The sequence below is a fragment of the Myotis daubentonii genome, chromosome 13 (genome assembly GCF_963259705.1).
Source record: "Myotis daubentonii chromosome 13, mMyoDau2.1, whole genome shotgun sequence".
In the NCBI taxonomy this organism is placed as follows: domain Eukaryota; kingdom Metazoa; phylum Chordata; class Mammalia; order Chiroptera; family Vespertilionidae; genus Myotis; species Myotis daubentonii.
The window spans coordinates 20,566,588-20,585,799 of NC_081852.1; the positions used below are offsets into that span (position 1 = coordinate 20,566,588).

General features: G+C 40.7%; 1 protein-coding gene across 1 annotated transcript in view; it reads left to right on the forward strand.

Annotated features, from left to right (window-relative positions):
* The window catches only part of MICU1 (mitochondrial calcium uptake 1), a 170,281-nt gene that overhangs the window by 68,727 nt on the left and 82,342 nt on the right, over positions 1 to 19,212 (forward strand). The window contains exon 7 of the mRNA XM_059662425.1: positions 2,183 to 2,297. Coding sequence (XP_059518408.1) covers positions 2,183 to 2,297 — 115 coding nt within the window. The remainder of the gene's footprint in view (positions 1 to 2,182; positions 2,298 to 19,212) is intronic.

Below are 19,212 nucleotides of genomic sequence, written 5' to 3' on the forward strand. Positions count from 1 at the left end.
TTATACTGTGGTATGTAAGAGAATGTCTTTGTAGGAAATATATACTGAAGTAATTAAGTATTAAGTGTAATATAACTTCAACTTTCAAAATAGCACAAAAGAAAATATATACCTATATAAAATGATAAAACAAATAGGGTAATGTGTAAGCTATAAGTGAATCTGAGTAAAAAGGATACAAGAGTTCCAATATGAGTCTTTCCACTTTTCTGAGTTGAAATTGTATCAAAATTGAAAGTTACCAACAAAACTAGATTTGTCTTTCTGTATCTTCTGAGTAGCAGCATTGTCTAGATGATTTTTAGAAAAATAATCTTAGATATGCTTCTGTGACTTAACTGCCTCTGCCCTTTGATTTTTGTCTGTTTCTCAACTTCTGGATCCCAATATGTTATTTATTTTTATTTGCTTATAGCATTCTCTCCATAAGATTATTACATAATATGAAGTACTCAGCTTCTGTGCACATTTATTGTTCTGCCTAGTGATGGTATAACTTTGGGATACGATTCTCATTATGTGTATTTTTTCTTATTCACATGCTTTGTTTTTGCAGTGTCTTGAATAGTGTAAAAAAATTATTTACTTCCTTTATTTTGAGAAATTAAAATATTACCTTCCCAGTGAAAGGCTTTGCTGCTCCTGTTTTCATCCAACAGTATTTTTTTACTGTAATTTGTGTTTACTCTCTTGGTAGAAGGTCCAGTGTGGTATGTGATCTAACCTTAATTTGAACAGATTGGGCTATGTGCTCATTTTTGTTGCTGGCTCAAAGAAATAATCTCTAAATGCTGTCAAGCAGGACCATACTTTCTGTCCATCATAAATGAGGCAGAGAAGCCCTTTCCTAAGTGGGATCTGCCATCAGAACCTGGTACTGCTTTGTTGACATTCAGCTATGGATTTTAACCTTTCTGTGGTTACTGTTTCATATGAACAAACAAATATTCAGTAAAGGCTATCAGTGGGTTTACTAAGAAGATCATGGTAATTCACTTGGTACTTGTGTTTTCAGTTGGTTAACTAGTTTTCTTTCCTTTGTGATATATGATGGGATCTTCACTAGACAGAGGTAACCTATCGGATAGTGTGTACCTGGATGCTGGTGTGGTGGTGCTTGTTGGTTTAGTTTTCATGATATTTCTCCCAAGGTTATGTTTGCAATGCTGCTTATTATTTTGCACTTGCATGACATTATTACTTTGATCGTGCTTTGTTGCTTTGAGTTTTTGAAACCTCATATTTTTTTATTTTTTTATTTTTTTCTTTTTTTTTGGCACCAGAATAATTCCTTAAATATCTTTGGTTGGCCCAGAACTTATGGAAATGAGTTTCAAATCTTAACACTTTATTGGATCCTTTTCAGTTTTTGAAAATATCTTCAATGTCACTACTAAGTTTATAATTCAGCTAGGAATTCAGAAAACGGAGTAGGTTTGTTTAAACATCCAGGAAGAGACCACTTGCCAGACAGACCATTACTGAAGCTGGTAATTAACTCTCTTTGAGTAATAGCTGCATTTTAGGAGAGTTTCATCAAATAGCTGAAATTAAGAGCTTCCACCACGGTAACAGTAAATATAATGAAATAAACTGATGTCTAGAGCTTGGTGTGCATGTATTTTAGAGATGCTGTTTACTCTGCAAGCTTATCTACATTCCAAAATTAAGATTCTTGGGGGTCATAGGAAAAATTAAAATTAGTATTTCAGAAATTAATTTTCTGAACGTTTATGTCAGCCTTGGTTGCTTACCTCTTCATTTTTAATCACTAGTAGTATAGTTTCTTAGTAAATTGAAACTGACTTCACTTTAGTTTTTTTATTTGTTTGTTTTGATTTTTTTTCATATACTTCTATAGAAGAAGATGGATTGTTTTTAAAACTAAGAAACAGAACTAGCCCTGAACTGGGTTGGTAAATGGCAAGAGTTCATAAAATTGAAATTATTTTGCAATGTTCATAGTAAGCCAGTATTGAAGCAAACAAAATTATCTTTTGTCTTATAATTTTCATCATCTTGAAAACTGTAAAGGATCCATTAATTTGGAATGGCCATCAGAAAAATGCCTATGATAAATACCATAAAACTGTCAGATAAATGATGATTCATCTTTAACTATTTGTGTTCTCATTCTACTGTATCTTTTTTTATCTTTTGCTGGGACCCATATATTTAATAGAAAATTGCCCAAGAACGAGAAAAATTTGCTGATGAAGGCAGTATATTTTACACCCTTGGAGAATGTGGACTCATCTCCTTTTCCGACTACATTTTCCTTACAACTGTTCTTTCTAGTAAGTATAAGCTTTTCCTTTTTTGTGTGTGTGTTTGTTTTGTTTATAGGGAGCACACAGGACTATAAAAAGAATTAGGTTGATTTGAGGGCAGAACAAGACATGTTCGTAAAGTTAATTGATTATGTTACATAAAATTTCACTTATCTGGAATTCTCTAACTTGTGTTTAGAACCACTTGAAAAAGAAGAAAACTAAAGTATTCAGGTAAAGTTTAAAAAAAAAAAGCAACTATGAAGTTATAGCTACCTTTAACTGTTTGAAGCTCTGTATTCTGTTGCCTGCTCCTATATAACCTTCATTAATGTTTCAACTTCCCCAAAAAAACACGTATTGATCTATTGTTTCTCCCACTAAAGAAGAAAATTGGTTCAGTTCTAATTGTGTTTAATATTCTTTCTTAATCTTGGAGGATTACTATTTAAGACACAAAACTCAAGTTTGACTCATTTAGAGCGTTGATGAATTTCTGATTTTTTAAGCTAAACAATTTTGTTGATCAGTATGCTCTATGTATTTTTATATATATATATGTTTTTATTTATTTTAGGGAGAGGGAGAGAGAGAGAGAAACATCAGTGATGAGAGAGAATCATCGGCCTGCTGCCTCCTGCACGCCCTGCCACTGAGGATCAAGACCGCAACCCGGGCATGTGCCCTAATGGGGAATCGAACCATGGCCTCCTTATTCATGGGTTGACACTCAACCACTGAGTCACACCAGCCATGCTCTATGTATTTCTTAATTTTACTTCCCTTTAGTGTGATTTTTTTAAAACTATTGAGAAAAACTAAACAAAATGTATGTTTCTAGCTCTTTGCGTACACTCTAATAAAATCTACCTAAAATTGAAATTACTTTCCAATGTTCATGTTAAGCCAGTGTTCAAACAAACAAACAAACAAACCTAAATTGAATCAAACAGATCTGGTTTGCATGTTGAAAAGAGGGGATTCCCAGTTTTTTTCCATCTGGGACATATCAAACAAAAATAACCACCCCTTCCTTCCCTTCTCTAAGCTAGTCATCTGTAAAGATGAAACTATAAGACAGTTTTTAATAAATGACTTGCATAGTTCTTGTCATGGCTATGACCACTTTTACCCTTCTCCCCTCTGATTGACAGGAAAATGAAGAAATATAGACTAGGATGCCTTACCACACCTGTCTGTGGGGGACCAAAGTGTCTGAATAAATTCATGTGGTAGACCAGTGCTCTGGCACTGTAAATATACATTGATTTATTATGAAGTTCAAAATAGTAAACCAACTAAAAATGCATGTATGACCTTAAATGTGTAGTGTTAGTTATTATTTTAAGGGCATGGGTTTTCAAAACAGGCTTCAGTTCAGATCCTGGCCTCACCAGTTCTTAGTTTTGTGATTAGGGGCAAGTCAGTGAAGTTGTTCATCTGTTTTGTCTGTAAAATGAAGAGGGTAGTAATACAAAACCCACATTATTTATTTGAGGATTTGGGGATCATGAATATAAACAGTACCTAGTTCAGCCCTGGCTGGTATGCTCAATGATGTAGCATCAGTCTAGGGTTTGATTCCTAGTCAAGGGCACATCCTGGGTTGCAGGTTTCGATCCTCACCTCGATGAGGATATGTGCAGGAGGCAACCAATTGATGTGTCTCTCACATTGGTGTTTTTTTTTTCCTTCTCTCTCTCTACCCCTCTCTCCCTCCCTTCACTCTCTAAAAAAATCAATGGAAAAAATATCCTCAGGTGAGGATTAACAAAAAAACACCAGCAAAAAATAGTACCTCGTTCAGTGCATAGTATTTAGTATGTTTGCAATTTGTCTGGATTTCTATTCTTGATATCATGTCATAACATGTTATTGCATATCTGATTTTATTTTTCCCTTTTTTATTGAATTTATTGGAGTGACACTGATTAACAAAATTATAAGGGTCTCAAGTGCATAATTCCACAACACATTGTCTGTACTCTTATTGTGTGTTCACCACCCCAAGTCAAGTCTCCTTCCATCACTATCCTAACTATACCCTCTCCACCTCCCCACATGCCTCTTCCTCCAACAATCACACTGCAGTTTGTGTCCATGAGGGGTTTTTTTCTCTCTCTTTTTAAAAATATGTTTTTATTGATTTTAGAGAGAGGAGGGAAGAGGGATAGAGAGATAGAAACATTGATGAGAGATAAACATCAATGGGCTGCCTCCTGCATACCTCCTACATGTGCCCTAACCAGGAATTGAACCAGTGACCTCTTGTTTCATTGGTCAACATTCAACCACTGAGACACACCAGCTGGGCTTTTCTCTCTCTTTTTTTTTATTGTTCAATCCCTCTAACTCCCTCCACCCATTCCCCTCCCCCCCCCCAAAAAAACCTAAACAGCTATCAGCCTGTTCTCTTTCTATGAATCTGTCTTTATTTTGCTTTTTAGTTCACTAGATTCCACATATGAATGAAATCATATGGTACTTGCCTTTCTCTGACAGGCTTATCTCATTTAGCATAATGCTCTCCAGGTTCATCCATGCTGTTGGAACGGGTAAGATTTCCTTCTTTATTACGGCCAAGTACTATTCCATTGTGTAAATGTACCTCAGCTTTAAAAGATCCAAAAATCTTGTCATTATAAAAACCTAACAGAGCTCTGGCCAGTGTGGCTCAGTTGGTTGGAACATCGTCCCGTACACCAAAAGGTCGTGGGTTCAATTCCTGTCAGGGCACATACCCAGATTGCAGGTTCAATCCCTGGTCCGAACCCCAGTCTGGGCACTACGGGAGGCAACAGATTGATGTTTCATTCCCAAGTCAATGTTTCTCTCTCTGTCCCTCTCTCTCTAAAGTCAATAAAAGCATATCCTCAGTTGAGTTTCTTTAAAAAAAAAAACAACAAAACCTAGCAGAATTGGTAAGGATTTTTAAATCATTTTTGTGACTTAAGATAGAATTAAAATTAAATTGGCATGATGTGGCAGAAAAAGTACTACATTAAATGAAGAGACTAACTTGGAAAACGGCATTGCTGTATCATATGTACTGTGGAAGTAATCCTTGTAAATGTTTGTTGAACTGAAATGAGATTTTAACTTATGCAGGATTACAAAACAGAACCTTCAGAAAACCTGGCATGTATTATAGCTCCCTTAAATGAACCATTTAAAAGCAGGTTAAAAAAAAAAAAGTCACCTTGGCCCGTGAGTTTTGGAAGCCTTACTTTTTGGTTCTTGGGTCCTATCTTAAACATGTTTTATAAACATGGTTTATAAAAGTGCTTAGTATTATGATGTCAAATACTTTCTGTTTTTGTCAGGAATGAGAAAATATAATAAAGATATGATTTTAAGATTTTCTTTTTATCACTGTTTTTAAGCATTTTGATTATTATGTACCTCTAGTGTTTTTCAACGTTACTACTACTAATGTTTGGGCAGGACAGTTCATTCTTGTGAGAGCTGTCATGTGCATTGTAGCGTGTTTAGCAACATCCCTGGCCTCTACCCACTAGATGCCAGTAGCATACCCTCTCCCTTCTCCCAAATGTGACAACCAAATGTGTTTTCAGGATTTGCCAAATGTGCCCCGGGTGAGGGGTGAGGGGGCGTGGGAGGAGGAAGCATTCCTAGTAGACAACCAATGATGTTGTTTTCGGCATGTTGTTTTGTTTGTTTGTTTTGTTTTACCATGTGCTTTGATGTAGTGTTCTTCATGTTTCTTGTCTTGAAGTTGTTTGAACTTTTTGTATTTATAGGTTTATAGTTTCCATCTAATCATTTCAGCCATCATGTCTTCAAATACTTCTTTGCTTTTCTGTCCTCTCCTTTGGTAACTCTGATTACAATATATTTTCCTTACATCAACCTGATAATGTTTACACTATTATTACCTTCATTTTACAGACGAGGAAGTGGAGACATAAGAGAGGTTTACATATAAAAAACTTGCCCCGAGTCCCACAGTAAATTGGTGATGCAGGGTTTGAACCCAGGCCAACCACAGTATCTGGGCTCCTGTTGCTTTGTTTTACTGCTGTGGTCACATTTTCAGCATTGATAAGCCATAAATTAGCATAGTGCCTCTAAGGCTGGATGGTGAAGAGACTAGGCATTAACTCTTCTGTAGATAATGGGCATGTTGAATGTTGTACACTGCGTTGTCCACTTTTTCTAATAAGCCACAAGGGGAAATGTACCACAGAAGTTACACTGAGATCAGTTCTTTCCCATGTCCAAATTGCTGCTAGGATGATAGAAAGTGAGGCACTCATTGGATCAACTTCCTGTGAATAACAAGGGATCATTACAGTCTAGATGCACTAAATGGTGGACAACAGGGCCTGTCCTTGAGATTTCCAACAGACAACCAGCCAGAGCAATGTGAATGGCATAACCCTGATAATGCAGGACTGTCATATTTATTATTAATTTATTTTATTTTTTAATTGATTTTAGAGAGAGGAAGACAGAGAAAGATTGATGTGTGAGAGAAACATCGATTGGTTGCCTCCCTCACATGCCTGGCTGGGGATGGAACCCGCAACGTGGGTTTTTCCCTTGACCAGGAATCAAACTCACCACCTTTTGGTATACGAGATGACATTCCATCCAGCTGAGCCACTTCAGCCAGGCAGGACTGTCATATTTCTGATTAGCTGTTTTTTGCAAAATTAATTGACTCAGTGTTCAAGAAATTACCATCATATTGAAGAATATGAACATTCTACCCAACTGGATTGACATTTGGAAACTCAAAGTACTTTCAGAACTACACTATGTTGTCAAAAATAAAATTTGAGGAATACATATACATGTATATACACACACATATAGAGAGAGTAAATCATTAAATTTCTTTCTTGATTTATAACTACTTCTCCTAAAAATAAAATTAACAAAGCTACTTCTCTAAAACATACTATCTATATCCTATCTAATAAAAGAGAAACATGGTAATTAGTGTACGACCGCTACCCTTCCCATTGGCTAATCAGGGCGATATGCAAATTAACTGCCAGCCAAGATGGCGGCCAGCAGCCAGGCAGCTTGAAACTAACATGAGGCTTGTTTGCTTCAGTGACGGAGGACTCCAACGTTCCCTGCCTGCCACTGCAGGCCTCTTAGCTGCAACTCTAAGCAACTATGTAACAAATATAGAAGCTAAACAAAACCCCAGAAACCTGCTTTAGTCCGTGGGGCTTTAGCCAGCAGGATCGCAACATTGTAAGCAAAGGCCAGAAACCTACTTTCAGCAGCGGAGGCCTAAGAGCTGGAGCCAAGCCTCAAAGCTAAAGCTGGCCCAGAATAAAAAAGAAAAAAAGGAGCGGTTGGGAGCTTCAGTCACCCCCAGCCTGAAAACAGCCCTCAGCCCCTCACCCAGGCTGGCCAAGCACCCCAGTGGGGACCCCCACCCTGATCCAGGACACCCTTCAGGGCAAACCAGCCGGCACCCACCTGTGCACCAGGCCTCTATTCTATATAGTAAAAGGGTAATATGCCTCCCAGCACCGGGATCAGCGGAGCCGCGAGGCCTTCCAACACCGGGATCAGCTTGACGGGGCAACGCCCAAACCCCCTGATCGCCCTGCGGCTGTGTGTGTGACGGGTTGGGGCCACAACCTCCCTATCCACCCTGCTCTGTTCATGATAGGGGAAGGCGCCCCAACCCCCTGATCAGCCCTGCTCTGTGCCTGATAGGGAGGAGCTCCGCAACCCCCTGATTGCCCTGCGGCTCTGTGTGTGACAGGGTGGGGTGCCCCAACCCCCTGATCGGCCCTGCTCTGTGTGTGACAGGGTGTGTCGCCCCAACCCCCCCCCCCACGGGCCCTGCTCTGTGTGTGACGGGGTAGAGCCATAACCTCCCCATCGGCCCTGCCCTGAGTGTGAGAGTGGCGGCGCCCCAACCCCCTGCTCAGCCCTGCTCTGTGGGTGATAGAGGGCAGCGCCCCAACCCCCTGATGGGCCCTGCTCTGCGTGACGGGGCAGCGCCCCAACCCCCCTGATGGGCCCTGCTCTGTGAGTGACAGGGGGTGGTGCCCCAACTCCCCAATCTGCCCTGCTCTGAGCCCGACAAGGGGCTGCACCTAGGGATTGGGCCTGCCCTCTGCCACCTGGGAGCAGGCCTAAGCCAGCAGGTCGTTATCTCCCGAGGGGTCCCAGACTGCGAGAGGGCACAGGCCAGGCTGAGGGACTCTGTTGCAGGCTGTAGCATTTGTATCAAATAGAATATTAAGTATTTACTAAACAAATATTAATAAAATAAATTCAGATTCATTCTAGGCAAGATAAAGAAACTGTTAATATAGAGTCTCTGATCTTTAAAGTAATTTAATAGGATTTGACTGAGAATATAGAAGAATGGTTATTAATGGCTTAATTCTCAGCACTTACTGACTGCAACATTAGCTGATGGTCTTAAATCTAATAATAGAAGTCAGAGATTTTTCTCCATAACGTGGTACAGAAAAGGGTCATCAAGGTTTATCTAGAATGCTACATATTATTTATTGATTTCCATCACTTTGCTAATGCTAAGTTTTACTCGATAATGATAATATAATTTAGACTCTGAATTTTGGCCATTGACAATTATGAAATATTTATGTTGTGCTCTTTGTCTTCATATGTGTCCTAACTAACATTATTAACCCTGTGGGCTAATAACATAAAAACAACCCTAGAGAGAATAATATTCATAATAGGTGAATATTAAGCATCTTCCTTACTATTTACTATTAATCTTTGAAAAGCTGTTAGAAAAAATCTAAAGCAAGGAAATGCTATAGCGTGGATTCTGCTCTGATGTTATCTGAAGCTGGCCACTGGATGCCTTGTTTCTGGGCCTCTTGGGAGGAACTCTGGTGCGGGCCAATGTTACACACTGCCTGTGACTGGCCCTAGACAACCTGTTTGGAGCTACAAAGCTATCCACAGTTCATGGCTGCCTCTGCTGGGCCTGGTTGTGCATGGAAAGGACCAAGCTGCATACCAAGGCCAGCTTTTATCAGTCCTGGGCCTGGGAGCAGGTCAGCTAGAGTCCCAAGGCATCCCAAGGTCTGCCTCCGTCTGCCTCTGCCTGCAGGCTGCCTATTAGGCTTAATCAGTGAAAAGGCCTCTGCAGTCCTGGAGTTCATGAGGTTGCTTCTCAGTGAGTCACCAGGTAAGGGCGAGTGGTGTTCACCGGACTGACACAGGTTCACACTCGGTGCCAGTGCAGGGTGGGAGGCCACTCAGCAAAAGTCACCAGGTTTACCAAGTCTAGCTGACACCCCCTGGGTACTCGCACGTCTTTGTGTTGGGGCAGGTTCTCGGGGAGTCATCAGGTGAGGCAGCAGAGTTTATCAGGCCCAAATAGAGCAGATTTGGCCATGTGAATGGAGGGCTCTGCTGCACTCAGGCATACAAGGGAAAATGGCCCCATCCTAGAGCCACACAATTCAGTCTGTCTCGGATTCTGCCAGGAGCCAAATCTCGGCAGGACAGGGCCTCTGGGAGTTGAGAGGATGGGCCTAGTGGCTCTTCCGTGAGGGGCAGGTGCTGGTCAGGCTTGGGCGAATGTGGGATGAATGGCCTCTGTCCCTTGTCCCTGAACCACACAACTCAATTTGTCCCAGCTTCCGCCCAGACCTTGGCAGGATGGAGCCACCAGGAGTCAGGAAGGGAGTGGATCTCCCATTAGGGGGAAATGCCAGTCAGGTGTGCAAGGAAAGTAAGAGGAATTGCCCCTGCCCCAAATCCACACAACTCAGTTACTGATGCTCCCTGAGTCCGCCCAGGTCCCTACACCCCAGCCTAGACAGCTCACTCCTCAGCAGGGTACCAACTCCACAGGGCGGGGTGACAGGGAGTCCAGAGGGTGGAGCTATTGATCCCCCAGGCTGGGGAGAGTTCTACCCAAGAAAGATGGCACCTGCAGTGTGGGAGAGGGCTCAGCACTGGGATCCTGGCGGCTGTTTCTTCAGCTCTCTCCCCAGAACCACAAACACGAGTTCTTCTTCTGTGATTCTGGTCTGCTCTGCCCTCCCTTTACCGGAGCCCAGGGGGGAGTGGCTGTGAATGTGGTCTTGTATTGGCCCTTTAAGAGGGAACCTTTCTCTAGCTGCCTCTGGTCTCTTCTTGGTGGACAGAATCCCTGCCTATTTTCACAGCCAGATGTTAACTGGGCACTTCTTCCCAGCCTGGTGCTCTGGACTGGAGCTCAGCTTGGGGCTGAGACCCACTCTTCTCAGAGGGAACCTTTTTGCAGCTGAGTTATCCCTCCAGGATCTTAGCCTCTGCCTGTGGGAATGGGGCCAGCCCTTTTCGAGTCTCCACCCTCCAGTCTCAGTGTGGCTTATTCTGTAAATCTTTGGTTATAAGACTTCGCTTCAGCTGGTCTTCAGTTGGTTATTCAGGATGATTGTTCTGTAATTTAGTTGTAATTCTAGTTTGGTCCTGGTAAGAGGTAAGGGTAGATCCCACTTATTCACTGCCATCTTGGATCCCCTATAAATAATATATTTTTTAAAAATATGTTTTGTATTGATTCTTAAGGAGAGAGGAAGGGAAAGGGATAAAGAGATGGAAACATCGATGAGAGAGAAACTTCATCGATTGGCTGCCTCCTGCATGCCCCTTACTGAGGATCGAGCCCATAACCCCAGCATTTGCCCTGACTGGGAATTGGACTGGTGACCTCTTGGTTCCTGACTGGATGTTCAATCACTGACCCACACTGGCCAGGCTATAAATAATATCTTGAAGTAGGAACTTTATCATGTGGTTTTGTATCCCCAAAGTATCTGACACTGTATCCTACTAATAGTCATTTTTATTTTTTATTTTATTTTTTAAAAATTTGTCTTTATTGGGGTTTTTTATCTTTAAATTCTTTATTAGTTAAGGAATTACAAATGTGTCCTCATTCCCCCCCCCATTAACCCCCATCCTACCCCGCCCCCCTCCCAACTCATGCTCTCATCCCCCTCTTGTCCATGTCCATTGGTTTGACTTATATGCATGCATACAAGTCCTTTGGTTGATCTCTTCCCCTTACCCCCACCCTCCACTACTTTCCCTCTGGGGATTAATAGTCTGATTGCTGTTTCTCTGTCTTTGGATCTGTCCCTGTTCATCAGTCTATGTTGTTCTCTATAATCCACAAATGAATGAGATCATGTGCTATTTATCTTTCTCTGACTGGCTTATTTCACTTAGCATAATGCTCTCCTAATAGTCATTTTTAAAGTATTTGAAAGAAAGAATATTTGAGATGTGGCTTCCCTGAGTTTCTTCTAGTTAGAAAGGAACCTAGTTCATCTCCATATCCTTGACTACAGTGTCAAAGGAGCCTCAGTTTGCTTGCTGCCATGGTCTTTCCTTCATTTCCCTAGAACAGGTGATAGAAACTTTTCCAGATTCCAGCCTCCTACAATTCTTCTTACTTGTGTCCTATCCTCAGGCTCTATCCTGTCCTGTTTTTGTTCTGTTGATGGTTGGGATGGCTGGTAGGAATTTAGTCCTCAGTAATTGATGATGTTTCAAGATCTTTGCTTATGGTCTATGAGCCTCATTTTTTACATCAAATGTATTGGTCCACCTACTAGTATACAGCTTACCTTTCCCTAAAAACCAAAACTTAATAATGTTTGGTTATGCTTAGGCTTCATAATGTGTTGCTTACCTATTCCTGAAACAACTTTAGAAAATTGTTATGTGTTGTGCTAGGGAATTTGAGGTTACAAAAAGGAAGTTAAGGCAAAAAATAGTGATTTTTGATGGAATGGTTTGCCTAATCACTGCCCCTTCTAGAGAAGATATTCAGCACAGTATCTGGCACTGTATATATTTGTTTGCTAAATAAATATCCAATAATTTTTCTGAATAATTATTTTAGTATGCATACTAAAATTTTATATTGCTCCAAATAGCCTTTGCCTCCTGCCTTGCACTTAAAACGGTTTTGAAGTATTCTCTATGTATATAGACATGATGAAAGGTAAAAAATTATGACAATAACTACACTTTTCTATTTGAACACTAAACTGAAAAACAAAGTAGATTTTGGGTGAATGCCAAACCTAGTCACATGTAAAGAGGGTCCTTCAACTTAATGTAGATTAAGTAAATACCCAAGCTCTTTATTAAAGCAGCTAATTCTAAGTATCTATACAGTAAGTTGTATCTTGGCATAAGCTGTCACTTTGGCTAGTATTGAGCACATGGAGTGGAATGAAACTACATAGAATAAAATGAAAGCAGATGATTATGGTTTCAGATCTGTGAAGACAGAGGTGGGGGTCTGTCACAAAGGTATATGTCAATTGGCCATAAAAATAGTAACATGCATTTGAAGAAAATAAATCCTAAAGTAGAACATGACCTTAACGCAAGGGTAAAGCGCTGGCATTCCTTTTAGAATCTCTCTCCCGGGAACTCTCAGGGAATCTAAGCTTTTTGACATCTCTGGCATTGAATACTCTTCCTTAGCACAACTGTCAGCAGTGTAAGGAAGAGCAATTTAAATGAAAGACTGTTCCTGGCAGCTCTCAGAAGGTCATCAGTAACTGAGGATGAAATATAGCTCAAAGATGGGTTATGCACTGTGGACTAGAAACATCAGCTATTTCTATTTCTTTTCTTCAGGTGTTAAATTATAAATCTTTTTCTTTTTTTTTGAGAATCAGGGCTGAAATGTATTTTCTGGAATACATTTCTGAATAGTGTTCCATGAAAACCTTGCTAAACGAATTCAGAAAAATTTCAGTCTTCTTATGAAGTATTTAAACTCAGGTTCTTGACATTTAGTGTTTTATACTATTTAGAAAAATTTGCCAACTGACATTAAATAAATCACACTGACAGGCAGTAAAGAATGGAGCCCTCTTTGTAGCCATTGTAGAGTCTATATGTAATGATAATTAGCTCATAGTAACTGTCTCATATCGTTTCTTTCATTGACTTAAGATTTTCAAGTAAAAACAAGACTAAGTAATTCTGAATTTTGAATTTGTTCTAAGAATATACATTTAATTTCTCTGTGTTTTTTTTCTTATGGTCAGAATTTGTCAGAGTAGAAACATGGGTCTTCTAACCAGATCCTTCCAGTAAGTGCTGTTAGAAATAGCAGCTGAACCTTTCCCCACCCGAACCTGTTCTGATGGGGTCCTGGCTACCTCTGACTGACCAGTAAATCACAGGTTAGGGGTTTGTCCAGGAGCAATACAGAGTGTAGGCATCATGGCTGTGCCTTGCATCATGGGCAGCTTTACCCACTAGGTCTGCCCTACAGTTATGCTAGCTTAGCTACAGTTAAAGTTGGGCTCAAACTACATGATGTGAACAAAGTCTTTCCTAAATTTAGATCACTTTCAAAGGTCTTAAAGGACTCCAAGCAACTGGGATAAAGATTAGAATCGATGACCTCTTTTAAAGGGACAATTAGGTTTTTCTTCTCTTTTTCTTCTCTTTTGACTACCAAATCCATATTGCATCTAAACCATTTGTGCATCAGAATTAACTATTAGAGCCTAGCTGGCATGGCTCAGTGGTTGAGTGTTGACCTATGAACCAAGAGGTCACGTTTCGATTCCCGGTCAGGGCACATGCCTGAGTTGCAGGCTCGATCCCCAGTGCAGGGCATGCAGGAGGCAGCCGATCGATGATTCTCTCTCACCATTGATGTTTCTGTCTCTCTCTCTCCCTCTCCTTTCCTCTCTGAAATCAATAAAAACATATTTTTTAAAGAATTAACTATTGGAGTGACACAAATTTAATTGCCAAGATAGTATTGGTGAGAGCATATATTTGCATACCTTTTTAGAATCTTGACTATGTTTATCAAACACTTTCATAAGTGTTTACTCTTTGGCCCAGCAATTCCATTTCTGTAAGTTTAGGCTAATAAAATGATTGTATGTATAATGATGCTGATGATCAAAAAATAAATTGGAAATAACTCAAATATCAAACAGATGGCTTAACAAATTACAATTAATTTTGCAATGAAATTCAGTGTAGCACTTAATGTATGTAAGGCAGAGATTCATTAGCATAGGGAAATGTTCACATGTATCGATGAGTCAAAACATACATGTCTTATTTCATTTCGGCAAAAGAAAACGTGTATGTGTCCTGTTATTTATAGAAAGGATAACTCATTCCACAATTAACTATATTTAGGATTCTGTGCTTAAGGGAGTCATTAGTTATCTGAAGTACCCCAAAGGAAGGCTATTAGGATATTGAAGCCTGGAAATAAACTCTGAGAAACTTAATAGACACACGAGAATATGTTTTTATGTTCTTAGAGAGCTATCAAATAAGTGAGGAAGCAGATATACTTTTTTATTTCTCTAAAAAATTAAATGATGAGATGTGTAAGAGCTGCACACGTTTGGATTTGGGCTCTACATTAGATAAAAAGCTCAATTAATAATCCCAACCATGGTTAGACTTCAGAAGTGATGACCTTCCTCTTAGAAATAATCAAAGGCTATGTGATCATCCTTAGAAATTCAGTAGTGAGGTTGATCATTGACTAGAAGTTCATTATGTTCTAAAGTATTTTCCTAATTCAGAGTTCTCTGATATTGCATATTAGTTACCTCATTTGTCCTACAGCATCATTTTAAAACAGGAATGGTGCAGGTAGGAATTCTGTGATGGTGTTACCGGGAAACCCCCAGGTGGGCTCGGGCTGCCTTCGCAATGTCCCATAATGGAGGCAGGGTTGGCTCATATAAAGCATTTATTGAGAGGGCTAGCCAAACAAGAAGACAGGGAGCTTGCAAGCATCCAAAACCTGTCTTACAGCAAGGTGCAGGGGACAAGATTATATAAGGAAAATGGACTGGGATGAGGTTGGGAACAGAATGCAGTTACATTCAGTCCTGGGGGTAGCAGAATTCAACTATTGTTCTTGGTTGTCAGGCGATGAGATGATGTCTTGGCTCCTGTGGTGTTGGCCTGACCATGCTTAACAGTTCTGCTTGCTTGCTGGGTACAGTGTACATTGTCCAGAAATGAATCACGTCCTCAATCACTTTGCTCATGATTAAAGGGAGTACACAAGTGCACCAGCCTGAGAAATGAAACTTAGAAAAGAGAAAAACTTAACCCTCTATTCCTATACGTATATGTATTTCAGAATTTCAAAATAATATGACTATCTTTCAGATTAATTCAGATGCTCTATCTATCAGATTCTAAGTCTCCCCGCCCACACCCCCCCATCATTGGGAGCATCTAACCAACAGAAAATAAGAATCTAACCTATCCTCTTTTTTTAAAAATCCTCACTTGAGGACATTTTCATTGATTTTTAGAGAGACAGGGTGGGGGAGAGAGAGATAGATGTGAGAGAGAAACATCAATCAGCTGCCTCCCACACTTGCCCTGACCTGGACTGGAGATTTAATCAGCAACCTAAGTATGTGCCCTGACAAGGAATTGAACCTTGACCTTTTGGTGCCAACTGAGCCACACTGGCCAGGGCTAACCTATTCATTCTATCAGTACTGCCAAAAAAGAATTTAAGATGTAATGACTCATTATATTGTTGGAAGAGCCAAAATTAGAGTCCTACTCTGCATTTTCTATAAAAGAGCAAAGTAGAAAAATCTGTGCTTCAAAGAACAGTCTAGAGTTGTTATTGTTACTATAGAGTAATGTAAAAATGATACTTAACTAGAACAGACCCTATTGTATCTCCATTTCCTATAGCAAAGATTGTTGTGGAATTCTGAGTAAAAGCTGTATAGTAATGAACTTTGCATGGAATTTTATTGTTTTTGTTTTTTATAATTAAATCTTTATTGTTCAGATTATTACATTTGTTCCTCTTTTTTTCCCCCCATAACTCCCCTCCTTCCAGTTCCCACCCCACCCTCCACCCTCACTCCCCACCCACTGTCCTCATCCATAGGTGCACGATTTTTGTCCAGTCTCTTCCCGCATCTCCCACACCCCTTTCCCCCCCAAGAATAGTCAGTCCATTCCCTTTCTATGTCCCTGATTCTATTATAATCAACAGTTCATTCTGTTCATCAGATTATTCATTCACTTGATTCTTAGATTCACTTGTTGATAGATGCATATTTGTTGTTCATAATTTGTATCTTTACCTTTTTCTTCTTCTTCCTCTTCTTACAGGATACCTTTCAGCATTTCATATAATACTGGTTTGGTGGTGATGAACTCCTTTAGCTTGTCCTTATCTGTGAAGCTCTTTATCTGACCTTCAATTCTGAATGATAGCTTTGCTGGATAAAGTAATCTTGGTTGTAGGTTCTTGGCATTCATCACTTTAAATATTTCTTGCCACTCTCTTCTGGCCTGCATGGTTTCTGTTGAGAAATCCGCTGACAGTCGTATGGGTACTCCCTTGTAGGTAACTGACTTTCTTTCTCTTGCTGCTTTTAAGATTCTCTCTTTGTCTTTTGCTCTTGGCATTTTAATTATGATGTGTCTTGGTGTGGTCCTCTTTGGATTCCTTTTGTTTGGGGTTCTCTGCGCTTCCTGGACTTGTAAGTCTATTTCTTTCACCAGGTAGGGGAAGTTTTCTGTCATTATTTCTTCAAATAGGTTTTCAATATCTTGGTCTCTCTCTTCTTCTGGCACCCCTATAATTCTGATGTTGATACGCTTGAAGCTGTCCCAGAGACTCCTTACACTGTCTTCGTATTTTCAGATTCTTTTTTCATTTTGCTTTTCCGGTTGGGTGTTTTTTGCTTCTTCGCATTTCAAATCTTTGACTTGATTCTTGTGCTCCTCTGGTCTGCTGTTGGGAGTCTGTATAATATTCTTTATTTCAGTCAGTGTATGCTTAGTTTCTAGTTGGTTCTTTATCATAGCATCGAGGGTCTTATTAGATTTCTTGCAGATCTCATTAAGTTTATCGGCGGCTTCTAGACAGTTCTTGAGAGCCCTTAAAAGTGTGGTTCTGAACTCTATATCCTCCATGGACAATTTTGTCCTGTTTCTTTGTCTCCGCATTTTTTTATGCTTTCTTGGTGCACCCCCTAGTGGTCTTTGTGTGCAGTCTTGTTGTAGTTAAGCCTGGATTGTTGTAGTTAATACTGGGGGGATTTGACCTCCAGGCCAACTGGCTGTGAGAGTCAGCTGTGTCTGCAGTGGGAAAACTTCTGTCCTCTGGGGAGGTGCTAATCTAGCCTTTGCCTGAGGCTATCTGGCAAATGGCTCTGTGCAGGGCTTGGGCGGGGCGGGTCACAAGGGATCAAACAGGGCGGGCGGAGGGAGCAGTTATGGCTGCTCTCAGTCCCATCCCCAGAGGCTCTGCCTCTCAGAGTCCCAGCAATCACTGCAAACCACGGAGAGAAAGCTGCCCTTGTGTTCCGACCGATGCCAGACAGTCCCGCTTCTCCCGTTTGAGTCTGGGTCCCTAGAGATTTGCCCAGAACTGGAGCTCAGAGCCTGAGCCTCCCTCCCGATTGAAAACAACAACCGCACCCTCCGCCTCCAGCCCGCTCCGCGCGCACCTCCGCACCTTTGTATTTTCTGCACTGAGCCTCAGTATGCTGTTCTCTTTGCTTCTAGTTGAAGAATTTCCCCTCAGCCAGCTTTCCTGTGGTTCTGGGTGATGTCCGTTCTGTCTTTTACTTGTATTTTTGAAGTGGTTGTTCGAGGCAGCAAACTCCGGTGTTTACCTATGCCGCCATCTTGGTTCTCTGTCCACAAGGGCTCTTTATCCTTTGTCATCTCTGGGTCCCTGCATGATGGGCTGCTGCAGTCACTGCCCCCAGCATTGCTTTCGGCTCTGCTGTTGTATGGTAGCAGCTGAATGCTCAGACCCTGGGTCCCACTGCCTGGATTCGCATCCCTTTTCTACCATTTATCAGCTGAGTTCTGGAATTTTATTGTTTTAATCAGTTCTTACATAGGTTACGATCACTTTGGGATCACTGCATGGAGGTAGATATGTTGTTAACACGGGGAGGGGAAAGCTTCACTGTTCTCTCTGTAAGTAGCCTGGGATTCAACAGAATTCCTTTCTCAGTACCTTTCTATGGAAATAGGTTCTTAGTGTGTACACAAGGCACCGGAAAGCTTTCCAGAACAGCTGCATTTCAGAATTATTCTGAAGCCTACATTTAAGAGGAGACTGGGAAGTTCAAGAGAATTGCCTAACGGGATATTCCTGTGCAGCATATTTCACTTAAAGCAAGCTGATTTTTTGCTTGTTTATCTTAAATACTTGGACATGATCAGCAGATGAAGACTGAATAGGCTGAGAGAACTACACTGGGACGAAGGATGTTCCCTGATGGCCGGGTAAAGCCTAAATGAGAAGGTGCAAGCTGCTGCCTTGACTTGCCTTATCAGTGACCAGTGCATGGGGCTCAGCCTCTAGAATGTCAGCACATGCATTTTACTAAACACTCTGAGTAGCTCCACATAAAGCAAATACTCTGTTTGAAAGTAGTTAAGCCAGGATAAAAAGATAAAGAAACCTAAAGCTGTACAGGGTGCGCTTTGTTTGGTAAACTGAATTGTGTCCTAATTGTAAGAGGACATATGAACTATGATTTGCTAGAGTAACTCATTCAGTCATTTAAATGATACGGGCACATGCCTTCACAGAACTAATAGGACAATTATGATAAAGCTAAAATTTTAAGTACTCTGTGTAGCCTCTGTAATTAGTGGAGATAGGAATGAAAATGCTGCTTTAATTCATAGGTAGCAACATACTGACTGGCTGTTGCCAAATTTTTTACATTTCTATTCATTTGGACTGTCTTCCTCCTGATGTTGTGATGCCACCTCCTCTGTCACTCCTTCCTTTCTGTTCTCTTTCAACTGCGTTCTCCCCTTTCTTTATCCTCCTCAACCTTCAGTCCTCCTTGGCAACTCCACTTCAGGCTCCTTGCAGTTCACCACACTTACGCTAACGACTCTCAGCTTTAGACCCTCTCTTCTAACTACCTCCTGAACATTT